The 24436-nt window shown below is 47.7% G+C and overlaps 1 protein-coding gene across 1 annotated transcript in view; it reads left to right on the top strand.

Moving 5' to 3' along the window:
- Window positions 1–24436, top strand: part of wasf1 (WASP family member 1) — a 56142-nt gene that overhangs the window by 10562 nt on the left and 21144 nt on the right. The window contains 2 exon segments of the mRNA XM_056294148.1: window positions 11828–11981; window positions 16736–16853. Of these exon segments, the coding sequence (XP_056150123.1) occupies window positions 11828–11981; window positions 16736–16853 (272 nt within the window).

Here is a 24436-nt window from a genome sequence, read left to right as displayed (position 1 = left end):
AAAAGGATTTCTGACACACCGCTGATCGCTTATTTACAATTTACTCTCGGCATTTTCGCTGACCCTCAGATCCGGCAGTGATTTGCTGCATCTGCAAGCATGGCAGCAAAATAAGCCTTAATTCGTAAATTGCAAAGCAGCCAACTGAATCCCGTCCGAAGAGCTGACGATATTCCTGAGTTTCATACGACTGCGTGGGAGAGAAGTGACTGGGAGAGAAATGACACAACAGTTAGGCTTGGGCTACAGGGAAGCCTCACAATGCAATTGATTTTGCCATTAGAGCTCATTTTCAGCCCCATGCACCCCCTCCTCCTCCGCCCATATATTCAGCAAGACACTGGTAATGGGTTATATTCCTACTCACTTACAACACTGAACCGCTTTAATGCATCACATTTGGTTATTGTACAATTCTCGTATCATCATGTGTGATGCTTTTAGAGAATTTGTGAGACCTCATGAGAAGAAATTACCACAAACTCCCGCCGGGTTAGCTGAAGTGTAGCACCTGCAGCTGTTTCACCCCAGTGAATCAAAATCCATCACGTTTTTGATACATCCTCAGACCCCCTAGTCATACTATATAGCGCCTATAGACATCACACTATAGCTCGGCTCGCCACGGATCAGTGCACTAAATGGAAGAGTGCCTGGCCCAAAGGTCTAAAATATGGTTTCGAGGGAAGAATCGGCATAACATGTTTTATGAGTGAACATGCAAGACCGTAGCATGCAGGAGGCATGACGGGTGACTTTGCACGGGGGTGTTTAGTGGAAGGTCAGAGAGATACGCGAGAGGAGACGAGAGTGATGTATGTGATGTCGGGCGGTGGTGGAGGTCAAACATGCTTTATTCAGCGAGCTTACGCGTCTTCACCTGTACATACACAAACGCACAAAGTCCTTGTGTGTGTTACCTATCCACTCCTCTGTCCTTTTTAAGGGGTGGGGTTCTTCAGATTGTCCTTTAGAGCTTCGCATCCCCTCCCCTCCTCCACTGTCCTCCCTCTGTCCTGTTGTCTGTCTTGGGCTTCCAGCCCAAGTCTGCCCTCATCTCTCTGATTGATCTCCGCTCCCCCTCCATCTTGCGTGGATGCTATTTGTGTGCCGTCAGGCTCGCTCCCCCCTATCACTCTGGCCAGCCAAACTAATGGCCTGTATCCCATATTTAATGGCACCATTATATCACCACGCTTGCTGCAGGCTATTATTGAAGGCCACAATGCCACCCAGAGTCCCTCCAGGCTCTCACTCGTTCTTTATGAACTCCTTGGCCTCTTTCTGCCTCCTACTTTCTATCAGTCCCACTGTTGTCTGCCGCACTCCTTATTATTTAGCCAATTTTCTTCTCCGTGGCTCTCGCTCATTGCCTGTAATATTTAAACCTTTCTCTCACCCTCTTTTCTTACCTTTTCCCTTGTTAACCCTTCTTGTCATTGAAGCTATTTTTTCCCCACTTTTCCCCCCTCCTCCCCATTTCTCTCTTGCTCTCTATCTCCCTCATGTTCTCTCTCTCTCTCTCTATCTCCCTCATGTTCTCTCTCTCTCTCTCTCTCTCTCTCTCTCTCTCTCTCTCTCTCTCTCTCTCTCTCTCTCTCGCTGTCATTCTACCAGCTGTCATTTAGTACCTTTGTTTTGCCCATGGTAAGACTTAAAAGGCCTGGGGTTCTGGGTTGCTTAGCATGCTATTCCGTTACCTACCAACATGAGGATCGCTGGTTTGAATCCCTGTGTTACCTCCGGCTTGGTCGGGCATCCCTACAGACACAATTGACCGTGTCTGCAGATGGGAACCCGGGTGTGGGTATGTGTGCTGGTCGCTGCACTAGCTCTTCCTCTGGTAGGTTGGGGGCACCTGTTCAGGGGGGAGGGGGAACTGGGTGGAATAGCGTGATCCTCCCACGCACTAATCCCCCTGGCGAAACTCCTCACTGTCAGGTGAAAAGAAGTGGCTGGCGACTCCACGTGTATCAGAGGAGGCATGGGGTAATTGGCTGGGTGCAGTTGGGGAGGAAAAAAAAGGGGGGAAACCCCCCCCCAAAAGACTTTGGCCACAATGTGGCCATTGTGGATGCAGTATATATGCACAACCAGTGGTTGTGGCAGAAGGTGTTAGGGAGATTTCCTCCACAGCAGTCGGTGCATTGGTCCTAACCCACCATGCTTTCCCTAAATTTTTGAGCCTGTGGTTTTGAAATTCCTGGAAGTAAACATCGAAGCTTTTTGCAATAACCTCCACAAAAATCCTCCTTTTTTCACCCAACTGCCCAATTTATAGCTGGTACCCCCCTGTGTGAATGTCTCTCTCTCACTCTCTCCTCGTCCTGCTATTGAATCCCTGAAAGGCTATTTCATTTCATTGATCAAGTGGGCAGCGTGTAAATCTCCTGCTATCAAAACTCACTTCGTGCAGTGACTCGGACACCTTTAGACCACTGATACAACACAGATGGGGATGGCTTTAGTGGCTGGATGAATAATTTCGAGTGTTGTAAATTCTGTAACCCACATAGCATTGCACAGTGGCAAGATGAAGAGAATTACATGAAGCTGCAGCTGCCATAGCTGCATTTTCACCCATTCATCATCCTCTCATCACTCCCAGGGAGAAGAGACAATCTCAGTTGGCCAAATGCAATAGAAACAAGACTAAATCTCTGTACCCAATATCTGAGTCTGAGTTGCTAACAAGGATTTTGAGCTGACTGTGTGTGAATTAAGAGAAGAGAGAGTATATATGTCTGAAATATGTCTGTATTTCTGGGATCCCGGTTCGAATCCCCGTGTTGCCTCCAGCTTGGTCGGTGTCCAGACACAATTGGCCGTGTCTTCGGGTGGGAAGCCGGATGTGGGTATGTGTCCTGGTTGCTGCACTAGCGCCTCCTCTAGCTGGTCTGGGTGACTGTTCAGGGGGGAGGGAGAAATGGGGGGAATAGCGTGATCCTCCCATGTGCTAGGTCCCCTTGTTGAAACTCCTCACTGTCAGGTGAAAAGAAGCAGCTGGCGACTCCACATGTATTGGAGGAGGCATGTGGTAGTCTGCAGCCCTCCCCGGATCAGCAGAGGGGCTGGAACAGCGACCAGGACAGCTCAGAAGAGTGAAGTAATTGGCCGGATACAATTGGGGAGCAAAAGGGGGAAACCCCCCCCCCAAAAAAAACAATTACACATACAAATGCTTATGTTCACAAACATGTGCACACACATAAGAAGTGGAAGAGTGGGTTAACTGAGCTGTATGTGCATGTGCGCGTGTGAGAGAGACTCTTAATGGATGTCTGCCTGTTTACTATCACTATTTGTCATTTGTCATCCAGCGTCCTTGTGGGCAGAAGATAGTTCATCCAAAATAATGTGGGTAAGGACCAGCAAGTAGACATAAAGCGGCACGTTGATCAAAGCCTATTTCCTTCCTCTGAAGGCTTTCTCTCTCTGTCTCTCTCTCTCTCTCTCTCTCTCTCTCTCTCTCTCTCTCTCTCTCTCTCTCTCTCTCTCTCTCTCTCTCTCTCTCGCTCTCTGTCTCTCTCTATCACTCTCTCTCTTTCTCTCGCCCTGTCTCTCTCTCTTGTTCATCTCTTTCAGTCTGTCTCTTTCAGTCTCTCCCTGTCGCTCTCTCTCTCTCCCCCTCCCTCCCTCCCTGTCTCTCTCTCTCTCTCTCTCTCTCTCTCTCTCTCTCTCTCTCTCTCTCTCTCTCAGTACCCATAAGCCTTGACAGAGAGAGGGTGAGGGCTCGCTGCAATGCACTATGGCAGCCCAACTTTAGAAATATGAAAAACAGCACGGCACATTTAATGGCATACAGAAAAACAATGAAATACTTTACTGGACCTGTTTTAGAATGTTTTATTCAGTAATGTGAATTTAGATGAATGTAGAAATTTTCAGTGGTAAGCCAAAATAAATGGGGGGGAGAATAGGCATAGCGTTCATCTACCGACAGTTCAATAGCCTACATTATAAGTCATAATAGAGCTGTTTGAACTCCAAATACTCCAAGCCTTTGTTTAAGGATCTTTGTTTCTATATTTATATTCAAAAAACTGTTATTTGAGCATTAATGTGGGAGGATAAGGTGAGGTTAGAGTCAGAAATGCCCACAATACCCTGCTATGTCTTGTTTATATATAAGAACCCCTAATAGAAATGGTTGGTCATCAAAGAGGAAAAGGAAAACCTTCCAGAGGTTTTGAGAATATGGAAAGACCGAGGTGACCTCATGAATTACACGTGGGGGGGGGGGGGACCTTGCACGGGGAAAAACGTTTCTGTAGAAAATTCAAAATGCCAACGATCCAATATGGCACACGATGATGATCTAAAGAACGGGTAACTGGAGGTGTCAGATTTTCAAATTTCTGGTGTATGAGATATGATCGCTTTTATTAGTCCTTCATTTAATTTTCATCTGTAATTGAATAACATACCCACTGAGCACTTGACCTGATTTGAACGTGGCGGCTACGTGTTCGCTGTCATCTAGCTCAGAATATATATGGGCTAGCTGTAGCCCACTTTAAAACTAAACTGTAATTAACTCACATAATTATATATCACCCAAACAGCTTTCACTGCCTGAGATACACAACGCAAGTCCATATATGGGCGGAATACTTCTAATTGCTTTGGTTCAGTAGGGACTTTTTAAGCCAAGTTTTAGACATCACTAAACCTTCACTTTACAACCACATTTAACCAAGATTTAGCCTAGACGTGTTGCCTTGATAGCCATTACTAAAACACCAGCAGTTAAAAGTTTTCTAGCGTAACATACGGACTTGGGTATCATTGTTGAAGTTGTTTGGGCAATAAATTATAAAGTAATAGTTAATTAAAGAGTTTGGAATAAAAGTGGGCTACATTTAGCCGGACACCAGGCTAGATGTTAGCTAGCGCCTAGCCACAACATTGAAATAGAGGTCTAGTGCTCGGTGGGTACTTTCTGGGGCAAATAGTGTCATTTTTGAAAGTGCCAACATGAGATTGAGATGCATAATTTTCACAGCTTTCTCCAAATTCTGATTATTGGGGCTTGAGAGCCTGCTACGTGTAGGCTAACAAATATACAGTGTCGATCCCCCCTTCAGAGTCTGAATCATGTTTATTGGCCATGTAGGTTTTCACTACATGGAATTTGACTCCGGTTTTGTGGCTCTCTCAGTGTACTTAACATACAATAACAACATTACAACACAACACAGCAATCTTCAGATATATACACAAGGATTGATTATATACAGGTGAAATAAGAGGTGGTACGGTGCAGTGGTGCAGAGAATATATCAGAGGTGCAGAAATAGATGTTAGCAGGTTACTCACATACATGCCTGATGCAGATGGACTTGACTGAGCATACCAGTATACGTACAATGTACAGTATAGTATATACAAAATGGTTGGATTAGCTAGTCAGTGTACATGTGAATATGTTAACAGGCATTGACAGTCCAGTTAGTGGTGTGACCAACGTACGAAGAATGGGTGGGGAGCAATCTGTTGTGAAGAAGGGCGGTGAGGGAAGAGTGGAATGAAGGACCGGAGGAGGAAGAATAAAGAGCAGCATTTGTACAAGCGAAGAGATGGCTAACGCCGTGGGCTAACGGACAGCCTGGCCTTCGCCTTTTTCTTATCTATGGCGTGGCTGTGTGTAGCAGTGGGTAGCTGGAGACGGGGTGATAACTTCATATAAATGTTTAAGGAAAGCCTGAAGGACGTGTGTGTGCGTGTGCATGTGCGCGTGCATATTGATGAGGATCTCTTCACCTCTCGCTGGTCGAGGGTGTATTAGCTAGATGCTATCGTGCTGTGTGAGAGAGAGATATGAGAGGGAGAGAGATAAACTATCCACCACCGGCCCAGTGATAAGGAACTCTGCCTGAGATTAGAGACTGGCACAGCTCCTGCTCAGCAACAGACACACACACACACACACACACACACACACACACACACACACACACACACACACACACACACACACTCACATTTATACTCGCTCAGACATGTATGCATTTGCTCACAGATGCACACAGACACGAACACTCAAAGTGCTCATTAGCTAAATGTGTCTTTTAAATTGATGTAATTGGTCGTTTCAGCTCAGTAATTGATATTTTGTAATTAGGACATCGTGTCAAGATATCTCGTGTGTGTGTGTGTGTGTGTGTGTGTGTGTGTGTGTGTGTGTGTGTGTGTGTGTGTGTGTGTGTGTTTGTGGGTATGTGTGCTGTGTTTTTGTTGGGTCTGCACTGGCCATATTGATCGGCACGCCACACCCTCCTCTGAGGTCCGTGTTGCTCGGCGGAGGTTTTTCAAGGAATGTCCTTCTGCTTGTAATGCGTCCTGACACAGTCGGCTATGCTGTCTGGCTCGTTCTCGTCCCGCCGTTTTCACACCCACGTCTCGCACCATCAGATGGCTCTCCGCCCTCCCACTAGGGAGCAGGGCTAAAAAAAAAAGTTCACGCCCACCTGTTGACCGGTGGTGTGGGGTCTGGAACAGGCGAGGCTTTATCTGTCCATGACAAGCTACCGTGTAGATCCGCTATAGAACATGCAGGAAGATGGAAGACACTTTTTCAACTGGAGGCCCTATTTTCGATCATCTGAGGCATCGAGGACCTACTTTGCTGAAATGTCCCCCAGTGGCAAGAAACAGAATCGCCTTCAGCTCCATGGGCTTGTCCCATGGCTGACGCTATACACTTTAAAATCCTTGTGCAAGGAGGCTAAGTGAAGAGCAGTCAATAAAGTACATATCCCCTCTCATGTATATTCCTTTCCTGGGTCTAATTCTCCCTCAGCTTGACAAAAGGAAAAAAAAACCCTTCCTCTCTTCTTTTACTTTTCCTGAGTGTTTTTCTCTTAATGTGACTGACCACTGGAGTGCCGCGGGGTGTGCCGCCGAGGTGCCGTGTCTCTCGACCTTTGCGCTCATCGTGATGGGCTTCTTTTTAATGGTGTTGATCAAAGAATTGAGGGCTATTCCGTTGCGCTTGTTGAAGGTCATCCTAAATAGCAGCTCATGGCTCAAAACTGTTAAATATGAATGCACTCTCAGCATAACATGGCATAATGTGCTTCAGGTTAAAGCAGCGGGAAGCTGTGATGGAATGACTCTGTGAGGAAGGTCAACCAGAAAAGGTAGGTATTCTGTTGCTTACCGACACGAGGATCGCCGGTTTGAATCCCCCGTGTTACCTCCGGCTTGGTCAGGCGTTCCTACAGACACAATTGGCCGTGTCTACGGGCGGGAAGGCGGATGTGGGTGTGTGTCCTGGTCGCTGCACTAGCGCCTCCTCTGGTCGGTCAGGGTGCCTGTTCGGGGGGGGGGACTGGTGGGAATAGCATGATCCTCCCACGTGCTGCATCCCCCTGGCGAAACTCCTCACTGTCAGGTGAAAAGAAGCAGCTGGCGACTCCACATGTATTGGAGTCGCCAGCCGCTTCTTTGTGGTAGTCTGCAGCCCTCCCCGGATTGGCAGAGGGGGTGGAGCAGCGACTGGGATGGCTCGGAAGTGTGGGGTAATTGGATGGGTTCAACTGGGGAGAAAAGGGGGGGGGCGGGGAGAAAAAGATGTTTACCTGTTTTTGTTTTTTTCCTCCTGTGGTTGTTTACATTGACTGAATAACCAGTCCCCAGTTTCAAGTGACCCTGAAAGGACACTGGAAGGGGGGGGGGTGTATAAGGGAAAGTGCCTTGCAGTAGCTGGTGTCCCTGATGATTTTGATTTGTCATCACTGGATCTGATGCTTTTAAGTCCAAGTGTCAATCAGCAGGTGTGTGTGTGTGTGTGCATGTGTACATGCATTTGCGTATATGTGGTTGTGTGTTCACTTGCAATATGTATTTGTGTGTGTGGGGGGGTGGGGGTGGGGGGGGCTGTGATCACAGTGTCTATAAGGCTTCTTGAGTTTTTCTCCCTTGTGTCATCAGTTGTCAGTGAAGCCCTTTTTAGAACTTCTCATGTTGCTGTACTTGTCTCAAGGGAGACCCCTCACACACTCTATCTAACCCCCACCCAACCCTCCATCCACAGCCATTAGTTCCTGTCCATGTCAGTTTTACCCTGTCTGTCTACTCACACCTTCTTCTCACTGCTCCCTCCCACGTCTCTGCTAGCGCTGTGCTGGGGACGTCCTTTAATCAGGCGCTAACTGTCTTTGTCACCCTTCACGTTAAACCAGTGCCATTTCCTCCCACTAAATATTCTCTCTCTTCTCTCCTCTCGGCTGCTTGCTTTCACTCCTGATGCCAGTCTTGTTATCGCCCTCTTCCTTCGCCGTTCCTCCGCTTCTCTCGGATGTAACCTCTCAGACTCGGGTTTGCCTTCAGCATATGCGTGTTACAGTTTTTCTCTCTGTTGCCGAAATGCAAACCTCAAATGATTTTACATCCTCAAAGTAGCGTGTCAGATTCCTGCACCATCAGCTCATTTGCCCATAGCACGACATGATTTCCGATTGCTTTCATGCAAAATGCAAATGTGAAGCACATTTTCGCGACCCTGTTCACACAAATGTCTTACAACGGACATAAAAAACCAATTAAGTTTTGCTCATCATAATGGATGATTTAGTTTTCTCTCAAGCATGTATACACACATTTATTGCACAAATCCTGACATACGAAATACTACAAACAACTGTTAATACACTGACCCAGTGATGTGGATGAAATGTGGCCAAACGGAGGACAGACTGGATGGCCAGTGAGAAACTGACAGTATATTTTCAGTATTTTATTTTACATTGCAGTTGTTTGGAGTACTGTAATATTTTTGGAGGGAGGGATTCCCCCTCCCTTTTCTCCCCGATTGTATCCGGCCAATTAACCCACTCTTCCAAGCCATCCCGGTCGCTGCTCCTCCCCTTCTGCCGATCCGGGGAGGGCTGCAGACTACCACGTCTCCTCCGATACATGTGGAGTCACCAGTCGCTTCTTTTCACCTGACAGTGAGGAATTTCACCAGGGGGACGTAGCGCGTGGGAGGATCACGCTATTCCCCCCAATTCCCCCTCCCCCCTGAACAGGCACCCTGACCGATCAGAGGAGGCGCTAGTGCAGTGACCAGGACTCATACCCACATCTGGCTTCCCACCCGCAGACACGGCCAATTGTGTCTGTAGTGACGCCCGACCAAGCCGGAGGTAACGCGAGGATTCGAACCGGCGATCCCCATGTTGGTAGGCAACGGAATAGACTGCCATGCTACCTGGATGCATTTAGGATTGACTAAGTCCATATTGATGCTCGTGCTTAGCATATTGTCTGTCTTTGTTCATGCAGTCATGGAGACATGTTTCCAGTTGGTGACACTGGTGAACTCACTGACAAATTCTTTTTAGAGGCTTTTGTCGGGGAAGTGTAGTGTTGTGCTAAATGCTTGAACTGTTGTGAGGATTGCACTTACAGTTTGGGAATGAAGATGGTGTGTCAGGGATTGCATTTGGACAACTGAGGAAGAAGCCGTATTAGTCAGACAGCAGTGTCTCCGGGCAGCCGGCCCTCCTGTGGAACTCATTATCTGGCCTTACCTTCCCAATGCCAAAGACGCGGCAAGTTTGTCACAGCAGCACCTTCGTAAATTGGCTTTAGATGACTAGAAATTGTCCCGGATAAGAGGCAATGATCTTGTACTTAAAGCCTGCTTTGGCAGTTTTCTTTTTCTTTTGGATTTCTCCCTTTTTCTCCCCAATTGCACTTGGCCCATTACCCCCACTCTTCTGAGCCGTCCCGGTCTCTGCTCCACCCCCTCTGCCAATCCGGGGAGGGCTGCAGACTACCAATTGCCTCCTCCGATACATGTTGAGTCTCTAGCCGCTTCTTTTCACCTGACAGTGAGGAGTTTCACCAGGGGGACGTAGCACGTGGGAGGGTCATGCTATTCCTCCCATTTCCCCCCCGTACAGGTACCCAGACCGACCAGAGGAGGCGCTAGTGCAGCGACCAGGACCCATACCCACATCTGGCTTCCCACCCTCAGACATGGCCAGTTGTGTCTGTCGGGACGCTCGACCAAGTCGGAGGTAACACGGGGATTCGAACTGGTAAACCCCCGTGTTGGTAGGCTTCGTAATAGACCGCTATGCTATCTGGATGCCCCCGAAGTTTTCCTTTTAGATTTTACCCCTTTTTCGCCCCAATTGTACCTGTCCAATCACCCCACTCTTCAGAGCCATCCTGGTCGCTGCTTCACCCCCTCTGCCAATCCGGGGAAGGCTGCAGACTACTACATACTTCCTCTAATACATGTGGAGTCGCCAGCCGCTTCTTTTCACCTGACAGTGAGGAGTTTCACCAGGGGGTTGTAGCTAGCGCATGGGATGATCACGCTATTCCCCCCTGTTCCCCCTCCCCCCTGAACAGGCGCCCTGACCAACCAGAGGCTTCCCACCCGCAGACACGGCCAATTGTGTCTGTAGGGATGTCCGACCAAACCGGAGGTAACACAGGCATTCCAAACGGCGATGCCCATGTTGGTAGACAACGGACTAGACCGCCACGCTACCCAGATATCCCTGGCAGAAGTTTTTTCCCCTCTGACAAAGCAGCTTTAAATAGGGTATCCCAACACTAACCCTTGTCCGTGTGTGTGTGTTTGTGTGTCAATGTCCCATTAAATGTCATGCACATTCGTATAGGGTATGTGGTAGTAACTGTGCCTTGTTGTATGGAGGTTTATACATACATGTAAGTATGTATGAAGGTGAATTTGTCCTCTGATGTGATGAACTTGTGTTTTCCTGTCTTGGGGTGAGCTTGTGTTTTTGATATACAGGCTGTGGCAACAAATTTCCTGAATCTATCTATCGTCACTGCTTTTTCGAACTATGTTTTTGAGAAGAGAGCTCCTCTTCCAGTCACCTGCACAAATTATTTACCTGTATTGCTCCTGTTTTGGATAAAATTAAGTCTGCTGTCGATGAGGTTGTGCAATGGCAGGGTCAATAATACAAGGTGATTAAAAATTCTTTATCTTTATGCCACTGGATATTCGGACCAAAACAGTAGAAAGAAACTGCATTTTTACAATCTTACCTTGGGCACGAGTAGTGTTTACCCACTTGGCACTATCTAATGCATAATTCAGATCTGTTTGCCACTCTTTGGGTTTCTATCCAAGATTTCGCTGTAGCCGCTTGGTACATCCAGATAGAGTTAGTGAGCTCCTGGTTGTTTTTCCTTGTCCTTTCAGCGATTTCTCAGTTCTGTTTTTTCCGCAAGCTTCGACTGTGCGGCATTGATTTTCCTCTGTTATTCTTCTGCCCTCTCCAAATGTCAAATGGTCCTGTACGAAAGAAGGGCAATTATTCCCACAGCCTCTGACAAACAACCGAAGCCCAGCCCAGCCTATTCTAGGCCACATGGGTGGACTGCTGCAGAGGTATTGTGAAATTGACTAATTAGAGATAATTGCAAACAAATAGCTATTGGGCCATGGGTGGCACTGCCTTTCCACAGGTTTGACTTCTCTTGCAAATGCATGATTGCATGCAATTTGTGCTTGTGTTAGTGGGGATGATGTCCCTTGTATTTGAGATTTGATTTTAGAGAGAGGCTGTGTGTGTGTATGTGTGTGTGTGTCGGCACATTGATGTTGTGAGCACAAGTTAGATAAGCTCAACACCCAAGCAAATATTTTTTTTTTCAATTTCTTCTCCCCAAAGTACTTTTTCTGTGTATCTCTTTCTACTTTTTCTGTTTCTGTCTCTCATCCTAACATAAACACACAATGTGACTTAATGGACCGTGTTTTTTTTTACGCTTTCTGGCTCTTAATCGTGCTCCACCTTTCTCTCCGTCCCTCCCTTTCTTTCTCCGCCAGTGTCTCTTCAAGACATTACCATGAGGAAGGCCTTCAGGAGCTCCACCATCCAGGACCAGCAGCTGTTTGACCGGCAGACGCTGCCCATCCCACTGCAGGAGACCTTCCAGACCTGCGAGCAGCCGCCTCCTCTCAACATCCTCACACCCTACAGGTCTGCCCCACGACGCTTTTATCCAGCTTTCCCTCAATTTCATTGGGCCACCGAATTTACTGAAAAGAATTCAAAATGCTCATCATACTCCACAATTTTCCTCTGAGGAAAAAATGTTTTGGAGGACCAAGCAATTTATTTGGCTGCTGCACAAAATCAGTATTCAACAAATTAAGCTTCAAGGTGAGCATTAGACCCTAACCTCTATTGTGTTTTTATTAGTATTTACAAGCGTTGAAAAAGACGTGGTGTAGAAAAGCTATTTGAAATGGCCAGAATCTAATCTGCTTTTCTGTCAGCAGTTGGAGATTAATTGGATGTTGTTTTGTAGTTCCTCTGTACCCTTCTGAGTAGAGCTGTCTTTTGGCCTGTAAAGATGGCAGCCATATCAGTGTTTGACTGGACCGCAGCAGTGGGGCTAGCCCTACACATGTGATTGTCCATGGGGGAGCGGTGGCGTTTCACCATTGGTCAGGCGGCTGAGTTAGTTTCCTCATTTGCCGCGTGAACAGTTTTCTACTACGTCATCAGCCGCTCGCGGAACCGATGTCAAAACAGCCGATTTTAAACGTAGTCGCACAAAAACGGCTGTTTAATAAATGTAGTCAAGAGGGGCGTCTGGGTAGCGTGGTGGTCTGTTCTGTTGCCTACCAACACGGGGATCACTGGTTCAAATCCCCGTGTTACCTCCGGCTTGGTCGGGCATCGCTACAGACACAATTTCCCGTGTCTGCGGGTGGCAAGCTGAATGCGGGTATGTGTCCTGGTCGCTGCACTAGTGCCTCCTCTGGTCGTTCGGGGGAACTTGGGGGAACAGCGTAGTCCTCCCACATGCTACGTCCCCTGGGTGAAACTCCTTACTGTCAGGTGAAAAGAAGCAGCTAGCGACTCCACATGTATCGGAGGAGGCATGTGGTAGTAGTCTGCAACCCTCCCTGGATCGGCAGAGGGCTCGGAAGAGTGGAGTACAATGAAGAGTGGGGCGGGACACAAGCGGGGAGAAAAAGGGGAGGGGGGTTCCAATAAATAAATGAATAATAAATGCAGTCGTGGTCCAGCCATATACCAGGTTTTAACCTAGTCTTGCTGCATGTTTATCAGTTTCAGCTGGCAGCAGACTGAAAAATGGTGAGATAATGTTATTTAAGTCTGGTAGCCTCTCCAGTAACTTGGCTGTGCCATACACAAATGGGGACTACCTGTGTAGGATGTAGGCTTATCTTGTGGCCGCTCAGTATCTCTGCTTTTATTTCACAGTGCACATTCAGAACAAGTGTCCTTTATAGATGCTGTGATAGCCATCGAAAACGGAAACGGCAATACATATTAGGCTAGCTGTGACCCTATATAGGCTAGAAGGTTATCAGTATAGAAACACTTGATATCTTGTGTGGGTATGCATGCACATTGGCTCAAGTGTTTGTTTGAACAATGGCCCCTCGCGTGTGCCTGTGGGAGCACACAAATACACAGTATGTCATTATCGACATGTTTGTGCCTCTTCTCACCGGGCATCTCTTCTAGCTGCTGGCTCGGGTGGTGGGCCGGGGAGAGCAGAGAGGAGTCAGCTGGAGATAAATAATCCAGGAAGAGCTCTGCTAGCCAGCTCGTTTATTTCTCTGCATGTTTTTTTTAAATTTCCACACACTCTTTTCTCCCCCGCAACATCTACCATAACATGGCCCATTTCTATCTCATATTGTTAACCTGACCCGGCCAGTTGGAGTTGGTCACAAGGCCAAATGAGAGAGAGAGTGTGTGTGTGTGTGTGTGTGTGTGTGTGTGTGTGTGTGTGTGTGTGTGTGTGTGTGTGTGTGTGTGTGTGTGTGTGTGTGTGTGCAACAGGGGTATTTTTCTTTTTTTGCAGACACACACACACACTGGAAGGAGACAGCTGCAGGTGTTCCCCATGGTCATTAAGAGCTTGTGTGGCTGTGTGTTTTACTGCTGTGTCTGGGCCTTGACCTGGCCTAGACACAGCCAAGAGGCAGGTGTGGGTGTCTGGCTGGTTGACTGTGTGCTGACCCTGGCTAGGGTACGGGCTCTGAACATAGGCTAAACCTCAGCTGTTGTTGTCTCCGCCAGGCGGTATATTGCGTTTGGTGTGTGTGTGTGTGTATCTGTCCGCAGCTAATCTCGCGTACTGCTGTACCTATCAACCTAATAATTTTTGTGCACAGTTATGATTATAATCAAGGAGCTCCCGTGGTTGCAGTGATTCAGAACCTTTAAAAAACCTGTTTTATACCACAATTGAGTGCCAACTCCTCAGCCCATTTTTCACCTAAGTCCGAGTACCAGAGCGCCGCGGTAGCGAGAACTAATGTTTTTAATTTTTTTGGGGGGGGGTCCCCCCCCCCTTTTCTCCCCAATTTTACTTGGCCAATTACCCCACTCTTCCAAGCCGTCCCGGTCGCTGCTCCACCCCCTCTGCCGATCCAGGGAGGGCTGCAGACTACCACATGCCTCCTCTGATACATGTGGAGTCGCCAGCCGCTTCTTTTCACCTGACAGTGAGGAGTTTTGCCAGGGGGACATAGTGCGTGGGAGGACCACGCTATTTCCCACCAGTTTCCCCTCCCCCCCGAAGAAGCGCCCCAACTGACCAGTGGAGGCGCTAGTGCAGTAACCAGGACACACACCCACATCCGGCTTCCCACTCGCAGACACGGCCAATTGTCTCTGTAGGGCCGCCCAACAAAGCCGGAGGTAGCGCGGGGATTCGAACCAGTGATCCCTGTGTTGGTAGGCAACGGAATAGACCGCTAAGCCACCCAGACGCCCAAGAACAAGTGTTTTTCGAAGGCTGTGAATCACTGCAACTATGACTGGTTCATGATCATACACTCATAACTGTGCACAAAAAAATTTGAGGCTGACAGGTACACTAGTATGAGATTAGCCACAGAGACACACACACACACTCACACACACACACACGTTTGCAGGTGACTAAACACGTTATCCCCCCCAGGGTCTCTGCCTGATGGGGATAAAAATACAACCTGTGTTGCTCCACAGTTCTGTGACTTGAGTTATTACACTCACCCAGTGCAGTGCCATACAGTGGCATCGGCAATCTCGTGTAATGAAAGTGTATTAAAGATTTGTGTGGTGCAGTTGTACACGGTTAATACATTAAAAAGCTACTTTTGAACTTATACTTGTGCAACTGGATGCTGATAAACAGAGGTTGTTTTTTTTTCTACCTTTCGACAGTTGCAGATGACTTCAAGTAGGTTAAGTAAACCAGTAACATCGTCAGTTCTTCGTCGGTTGGTGACATTATAATTAGTGAGATGTAGGGAAAGAGCGGGAAAATAAAAACATGAAGATGGCCATTTAGGCCATTATCCTTCCATACTGATGTGCCGTGGCATTTCCAGATAGTTTGGGCATTGGCGTGTGATAATCCATTTCTTTGAGATGATGAGTACTGTGTTCTGAGTACTTTTCTCTTTCTCCACCTCATCATAGGATTTGATCCCCTGGCAACCAGCAGCCACGGAGCATCGTCTAGTAAGGGAGAGACCGACAGAGAGGAGGGTGTTGAGAGGGAATGGGTGCTGATGAATGACACAAGCTATAAATCAAGACAGGTGCTGGACATGATGGAGAATAGACTAGGACAGGAAGGCGGATGTACAGGAAATAATTAGTGTCAGCACTCCTGTAACACTTACTCTTTGTTCAGAGATACTCCAAACTTGATTGCTCCTGCCATTTTTATATGAGAGAGGGAGAGAGAGAGAGAGAGCGAGAGAGAGAGACAGAGAGATTTTAGTTAAGCACTCTTGAGATCACAGAGAACGCTTACTTATGGTATTATATCATATTGTCACCTAAGATAGCTGAAAACACTACATTTGGCGGCACGGTGGCCCAGTGGTTAGCACTGTTGCCTCACAGCAAGGAGGTCCTGGGTTCGAACCCCAGGCCATCCCAGATCTTTTCTGTGTGGAGCTTGCATGTTCTCCCTGTGTGTGCGTAGGATTTCTGCGGGTGCTCTGGTTTCCTCCCACCATCAAAAAGACATGCATGGGGGGTGGGAGGGGTCCAGGTAGCGTAGCGGTTTATTCCATTGCCTACCAACACAGGGATCCCGGTTCGAATCCCCGTATTGCCTCCGACTTAGTCGGGCTTCCCTACAGACACAATTGGCCGTGTCTGTGGGTGGGAAGCCGGGGTGCCTGTTTGGGGGGGGGGGAGGGGGAAGTGGGGGGAATAGTGTGATCCTCCCACGCGCTACGTCCCCCTGATGAAACTCCTCACTGTCAGGTGAAAAGAACATCTGGCGACTCTACGTGTATCGGAGGAGGCATGTGGTAGTCTGCAGCCCTCCCCGGATTGGCAGAGGGGTGGAGTAGCAACTGGGACGGCTCGGAAGAGTGGTGTAATTGGCCAGGTACAATTGGGGAGAAAAAGAGAGGGGAAAAAAAGACATGCATGTTAGAGTTAATACTCCTGTCTGTGCCCCTGAGCAAGGCAATGGAAAGAAGAACTGGAGTTGGTCCCTGGGCGCTGCAGCTGCCCACTGCTCCTATACAATAGGATGGGTTAAATGCAGAGAACACGTTCATTGTAAAAATAAAATTGGTTGTAAGAATACAGTGTCGAATAAAGTGGCTTTCATCTTTCATCATCTGTCATTTGGTGGAGCAGGGTCATTTTGCAAAATTGCTACATCTCGCTACATCTTGTACAATGTTACTAATCTGAGTCTCATTGGCTTCTCTACCATTTCCCCCCCACAGGGACGATGGAAAGGAGGGCCTTAAGTTCTACACTAACCCCTCCTACTTCTTTGACTTGTGGAGGGAGAAGATGTTACAGGACACAGAGGACAAGAGGAAGGAGAGGAGGAAACAAAAGGTAAGACTGGAACCCCGTCTGCTCGTGGCCCTCGACAGCAGTGTGCTCGCTCTGAGCTGGACAGCCGAGATCATGTTTTCATCAGCCCGTCAGCTGCTACCAGTTAAAGGATCTACGACAGTATTGCTTTGAGAGGGATTTAAAAGACGGATACAGGCACATGAAAACACGGCTACATATTAAGGTCAATGAGGCACTCTGGAGTAGAGCGTCATAAGTTAAGCATGAAGAAGAAGCTTCCCGATGCCTTCTGAGAAAACAAGCCCATCTGTCCTGCTTGGGTTGGAGTCGGCGGAGAGTCGGTATGTGGCGCCGAGACGCGGGCCGTGCCTCGGTCATATCGGCTAGCGTGGTAATTAGCTATCAAACACTAATCAAGATGAATCAACCCTTCCTCCAGTCTGTCCTTTCAGTTCTCTGTTGTCTGATTATTAAATCTAATTAATGGGAGCATCTGTTCCTCCCATGCCCCCCCCCCACTTCTCACAGAGAGCCCTGCATATCCCCCTCTGTGCCATCAGTGCAAATAAGCATTCACATGCAGAGATACAGCCACTCACCCTTAAAGGGGAACCATCACAGTTTCAACATGGTCTCTATACCTATGTTGTACAGATAACTTGCAGTCATAATACTGAGTTGTCTTATGCATATTTCTGAAATGGTGCCAAAGTTGTGCCAAAAAGTGTCCTCCAGTGACATCCCCATCAGACAATCTGTAAACGTAGTATTTATTTGTTTTTATTTTGGTATGCTATTATTAATCCCCGTGAGGAAATTATGCTCTGCATTTAACTCATCCTAGCCGTGTAGCTAGGAGCAGTGGGCAGCCTCCGTGCAGCACCCGGGGACCAACTCCTGTTCGTCTTGCCATGCCTCGGTCAGGGGCACAGACAGGAGTATTAACCCTAACGTGCATGTCTTTTTGATGGTGGGGGAAACCGGAGCACCGGGAGAAAACCCACTGCAGACATGGGGAGAACATGCAAACGCCACACAGAGGACGACCTGGGATGACCCCCAAGGTTGGACAGCCCCGGGGTTCGAACCCAGGACCTTCTTGCTGTGAGGCGACAGCGCTAACCACTGGGTCACCGTGCCGCCAATAATAACTACTACCCTTACTTCCTGGTTTGCTGCTACCATGGTGGGTTACATCAGAATATGCGACACTGTGCGAGACAATGAGATAACAACACTACATGCAGCTGTTGTGTCACCATATAAAGACAACAATTCACATTACACAATTTCAGCTACGTTTCAGACACACACAGCTCAGCATGATGGCTGCCAATGGAGCATTAGCCCTGCAATATTATATTAGAGATGATGTTAATAAGCGTGAATGTTTCCCTTTAAATGCTCAGTGTACATATGAAATCTTTGTATACCATTGTGTGTGTACACACACACAGCGTAAATGAAGTCGTTCCTACACACCCTTAGAGAGCCTCCTCGCCACCGTGAATTCAAGATTACAGACCTCCGCATATGGAGGGGTCTCCCCGCCAGGGGACCAGGGGCTCGACGGGACTGTAATAAGCAACAGCTTGTGTTTCCATACGCGGGAAGCAGGGTGTGGCCCGTACCCCACCCCCATCCCACCCACCCTACCTTTGAACCAATCACAGACTATCGCAGCTGTATCATCAGCCAGTGAGCAGGATGCTTTATGAGCGAGGGTTCCCATCTCCAGGAAAGCAGTTTGTTGGCTCGGGGTTTGTAGTGATCGAGGGTATGTGTGGTCTACGAGTGTTCCAGAGAAGAAGAGTCCAAAGAAAATAAAGTTTGTTCTGCCAAGAAAGCAATAAGTTGAGAGGGTGACAAACATGGCTGTTGGTCAACGATAAGTGATATTTAGATCGGTTTACTTTTTCCATCTTGGAAATTATAACATAATTAATGTAGACATATTTTTGGTGAAAAATTGTGGACGAGAATAGATATCGTGCACAGGAACGGACTAGAAAAAAACGGCTCCAAGGGTAGGTTGCCACGACAGATGGATCTCATTTGGTGCAGCGGGGGTTGTGTGATGTGAGAGTATGTCGTTCTTATCCAACTACTTAATTCAAATGAAAGCCCAGAGTGGTCTTAACTCACAAAGCCTTACTCATTTCCTCCTCTACCACACTGGCAGCTAGACAGACCCTTTCTGGAAATGTCTAGAAGCATTTGGGTAAACTGGGGTCGCTGAGAAGAATTACATGCATGTTCGTCGGTCTCGGTCTTCGCCGTGTTGGATAAATGGGTCTGCGTCGTGGAGAGTTTGTGTGTTTGTGGAATGCATGGAGAATCGGTCATTGACAGGATTTGGGGAACGGGAATAGAATAGTCGCAGACACTCAAATACACACATGTGCACAACGGACGCACAAACCCGAGAATCGCACAAAGTGAATGCAACAACTCTACTGAGTGAGCTGATCAACAAAGGCATTTTATGTGTGTGTGTGTGTGTGTGTGTGTGTGTGTGTGTGTGTGTGTGTGTGTGTGTGTGTGCGTGTGCGCTGTAATAACCAAGAAAAGTGAAGCAAGAACCTAATTATTTTTTGGCTTTGTCCAATATGTGACAATGCTATACGTACCCTGGTACACATACACACACACACACACACACACACACCCCTGAAAGTCAAAATAATCTGTTGCAGCTGCAGTGGTTGGAACCTGATAGGCCAATCCAGCTGTCATTTGAATGACACTATCAGCGACTGTCTACCTCCACATCTCACGCTGTGGCTCTGTCAGTCCTGCCCTGTCTACAGATTTACGGTGTTCCAGCTCACCTCCCCTGAGCGTGTCAATCAATTTCTTCCCCCGGTTCATCTCTGCTGCATGTCTAGCTCCGTGCTGCACCCCAACTCTCTATCTCTATCTGGCACGCACCCTGTTTGCCTCTCTGTCTGGTCTTACTGTTCTAGATGATCAATAATATGTACTTTTAATACGCCTTTTCTTCTTCTCATTGTCTCTCTCCTTCCCTCTCCACACACACACACACACAGACGCGCGCGCACACACACACACACACACACACAACACACACACACTCTAGAAGCCAGCGATACTGTGAAAGCAGCTCGGGGCAGAGAGGGGAGGATAAAGAAACCTGCTCAGTGTTAATCTCATTAGCTCCTGTGTTAGCATCACCCTCTGTGGATTAGTACTAGACCGTGGTGAGCCACTCATGGAAAGAGAGAGAGAGAGAGAGAGAACGATGAAAAAAAAACAGTTCAGCAAAGACGAGGCCCTGGGGTGGAGTAGACAAAGCAGAGTGGGGCAGGGGAAAAGGAGTCCAGCAGAGCCTCTCATTGAGATTCATGCCTTGCTAAGGTCCGAGCACATTCAGAATATTTCATCATCCCATCCTTTAAAATAATTCCTTCTGGGGCGTCCGGGCAGCGTGGTGGTCTATTCCGTTGCCTTCCAACACAGGCGATCGCCGGATTGAATCCCTGTGTTACCGCCGGCTTGGTCGGGCGTCCCTACAGACACAATTGGCCGTGTCTGTGGGTGAGAAGCCAGATATGGGTGTGTGTCCTGGTCGCTGCACTAGCGCCTCCTCTGGTTGGTTGGGGTGCCTGTTTGGGGGGGGGGCTGGGGGGAATAGCGTGATCCTCCCATGCGCTACGTCCCCCTGGTGAAACTCCTCACCGTCAGGTGAAAAGAAGCGGCTGGTGACTCCACATGTATCGGAGGAGACGTGGTAGTCTGTAGCCCTTCCCGGATCAGCAGAGGGGGTGGAGCGGCAATCGGGGATGGCTCAGAAGAGTGGGGTAATTGGCCGGGTACAATTGGGGAGAAAAGGGGGGGGGGATTCCTTCTGAATGACTGTTCCAAATGACTCATTTCCAGACAAGTGATGAATCCGCTGCCCACGACCACTTGGTTTTATGTTGTTCCAAGCTACGTGATCATCAAAATAACCTCAACAACTCTTAAACCTCTCACAACTTCTCGGAAGAGAGTTGTATTGCTCTGGCCAGGTCTGCTTGCCACAACCCGTATATTCTTGAGCTTCTCCAAATTGTGCCCTGTGTCACGTATCCTAAAAGTCACTAATGTACTCCTGTTCAAAGGGACATACCTGTGGTTTTGCATGTTTTATCCCATTTATTACAAATGGCGGTGTACTTTTTTTGTTACTCCCAACCGTTTTCCAAAACATATGGTGTTTTAGATTTGTGGATGTGTTTTTCCTTCCTACCCGGGTGCTGATTGTTTCCATTCATTTCACTACGGTATGTAAATCAGCTTGCAGAAATGTGAAACTTGCTTGAGATGGGTCATCCATCACAGTTAAAATTCTGTCCAAATTATTATTATTATTGTTTTTTTTTTTTGTCAAGTTAATGCTATCATTGAGAGACAGCGCAGTTAAGAGCGTAGATTTCTGTGAAGTCCAAGCAGCAACCTTATTAATGCAAGAAACTGCTAAATTCACGTTATCTTGCTCACAACATCCCTGTTTGATTCTTGTTTATCTTCTGGATTTGATTTTATGAGGACGTAGCGTAGCTCATGATTGCAACCGCCTGGAGATTTTCCACAACAATTTCTGCTCTCAGCTGCGTTGTCCCACATCGATAGCATATTTTTGACCAAAAAAAAAAAAAATATTTGACAGGATTTTTGTTGTGATGGTTTGCCTATCTCAAACAGGTTTCAGTTGACTTTCATACTCTACAGAGAAGAATGGAAACCACAGTTCCTGGGAAACTGGGCAAAAGTAATTTAAAAATCTAAAACATCTGATTTGGAAAATGGCTGGCAGTAATGTAACGTATACGTCATTTGTATTTAATAGGCCAAAACATGAATAATCGCCGGTTTGCCTCGTCAGACAAATGGAAAAGTCATTACTAGGAGCTTGTTTATTAAAGCTGAGTGGACTGGGGCATCTGGGTAGCGTAGCGGTCTATTCCATTGCCTACCAACATCGTTATCGCCGGTTCGAATCCCCCCCGTGTTGTGTCCCTACAGACACAATTGGCCGTGTCTGTGGGTGGGATGCCGGATGTGGGTATGTGTCCTGGTCGCTGCACTAGCACCTCCTCTGGTCGGCCGGGGCGCCTGTTCAGGGGGGAGGGGGAACTGGGGAGAATAGCGTGATCCTCCCACGTGCTACATCCCCCTGGTTAAACTCCTCACTGTCAGGTGAAAAGAAGCGGCTGGCGACTCCACATGTATCGGATGAGGCACATGGTAGTCTGCAGCCCTCCCTGGATGGGGGAGGGGCTGGAGAAACGACCAGGACGACTCGGAAGAGGGGGGTAATTGGCCCGGATACAACTGGGGAGAAAAGGTGGGGGGGCTGAGACGATTGCATGATGCATTATTAGCCAGATTTGGCCTTTGGTTTAATTATTAGTAATATGATCAGTTAAGAGGTCCACACCAGGTAAGGGGTGTCTGTGGACGATCCATAGAGAATCTCATAAATCCCATGCATATGGGAAACCTTGGAATTTGAATTTCAGCCTTGGGGGGGTTGAGCTTTTTTTTTAATCCCCATATGTCAGACTGTAATGTGGGTAAAATATTTATGGCAACACTGGCTTGTTAGCAGTGAAACAACGCTTCATGGAAATGATCCGTACCCGTAGTTGCCGGTTAACGTGACATATTCGTTTGTTTGACTGCTCGTATGAAAAATGTTGCCCCCAAATGGCCGAAAGAATAATAGCAGGTTAAATTTCAGAATGTCCAAATTACCAAATGCCCGCAAGGACTTAAGTTTGCTATGCTGGAGTCTGGCCTAATGGCTTGGGAGCTGTGAAAGGCCAGGTGTTTCAGAGCCTGATCCACTTACATTTGCTAAGAGGAACTGAACCACCCCAAAGTAGTCCATTAAGGCTATTACTGTTTGATTTAAATCATCTGTAGCTCTGGGATGCGGCTGTGTGTGTGTGTGTGTGTGTGTGTGTCTCTCTCTCTGCATGTGTGCAAGTTTGAGCTTCACTTATCTCTTATTATGTAAAGCCACGCAAGAACCATTATTTTTTACCAATAGCATTATATTAACTCGTGGGGAAAAAAATCAATTGTCCGTCTGAGTAAAACAAGGTAACACTTTAAGAAGCTAATTTAGAGACCACAAAATCACATTTTCTCTCCTCTTCCTTCTCCCACCGATACACACACACACACACACACACACACACACACACACACACACACACACACACACACACAGAGCCCAGAAGTGCCCTCCTGTTAGGGGTCTTGGGCAAAAGTTCACAGTGTCACCATACAGCCACCACCCCAAATCATCCAATCCCTTTGGGCCCAAGATGCAGTTGCTACGGTAACACCATGAGTTCCATCAAGAGATTGAGGCAGTGGGCCTGAAGCGGTGAGAAAGACAGAGTGAGATTGCCACTCCCAAAAGGGGTCCTGCTGCAGGCCCTAGCTGCTGCACACATCATGGCCCAGTCCACTGTCAACACACACACACACACACACACACACTGGTCTTTCTGTCACTAAACATGTCCAGTGCAGTAATGCACGTCTCTGTATAAATATCGGTGAGAGGGTATCCTTTTTTTGATACATCAACTTATCCATCCCTGTTCTAACACCAGTATGTGCGTAGGCCTCTGATCCTGTGTGGTGAAACATCTGGATCTTCAGGCTCTGTCCTGGTGCATCACTGGCCCCAGTTTTTACAGACAATAAAGCAGAAAGAATTGCATGGAAATGAAAAAATTCCCATGTTTCAAACGGATAAGCTTGGAAAGTGTGTTTACCCAGTTTAATGGAGCATGTGGTAATGCACGTCAGCCTCTCTGGATGATGTCATTTCATTCCCTGTGGTCAAAGCCGTGGCACCGTACAATACAGGACGGTACGCATGCCCCATATGTCTTTCATGTTTTGTTGTTGTTTCAGACCAAACCTAGTAGCTGCCTATTGTGAGAATTCACTCCAGGTTACATGGTTGTTTTTTAAGGGGTGGAAATTTTTATTTGAAAAGCACGTGTAAGTCTGGGTAGCGTAGCGATCTATTCCGTTGCCTATCAACACAGGGATCTCTGGTTTGAATCCCTGTGTTATCTCCGGCTTGGTCGGGCGTCTCTACAGACACAATTGGCCGTGTCTGCGGGAGGGAAGCCGGATGTGGATATGTGCCCTGGTCACTGCACTAGCGCCTCCTCTTGTCGGTCGGGGCGCCTGTTCAGGGGGGAGGGAGAACTGGGGGGAATAGCATGATCCCCCCCCCACGCGCTACTTCCCCGAGGTGAAACTCCTCACTGTCAGGTGAAAAGAAGCGGCTGGCGACTCCACATGTATCGGAGGAGACGTGTTAGTCTGCAGCCCTCCCCGGATCAGCAGAGGGGGCGGAGCAGTGACCGGGATGGCTCGGAAGAGTGGGGTAATTGGCCGGATACAAATGGGGGGAGGGGGGGGAATAAATAAAAAGCTCATGTGAGTATATGAGGAATGCTAAGTGTTCTTGTAGGGAGGCAGATAGAACGTGAACAACTTACAGAATTATAATATTGCTTTGTAAATGTCCTCTTGGAGTCTTCATTGGTAGCTAAAGTGGTCCACTTGTTAGCCAGGTGTGCAGA

The sequence above is a fragment of the Lampris incognitus genome, chromosome 15 (assembly GCF_029633865.1).
Source record: "Lampris incognitus isolate fLamInc1 chromosome 15, fLamInc1.hap2, whole genome shotgun sequence".
Classification (NCBI taxonomy): Eukaryota; Metazoa; Chordata; class Actinopteri; order Lampriformes; family Lampridae; genus Lampris; species Lampris incognitus.
This window is presented reverse-complemented; position numbering and strand designations above follow the sequence as displayed.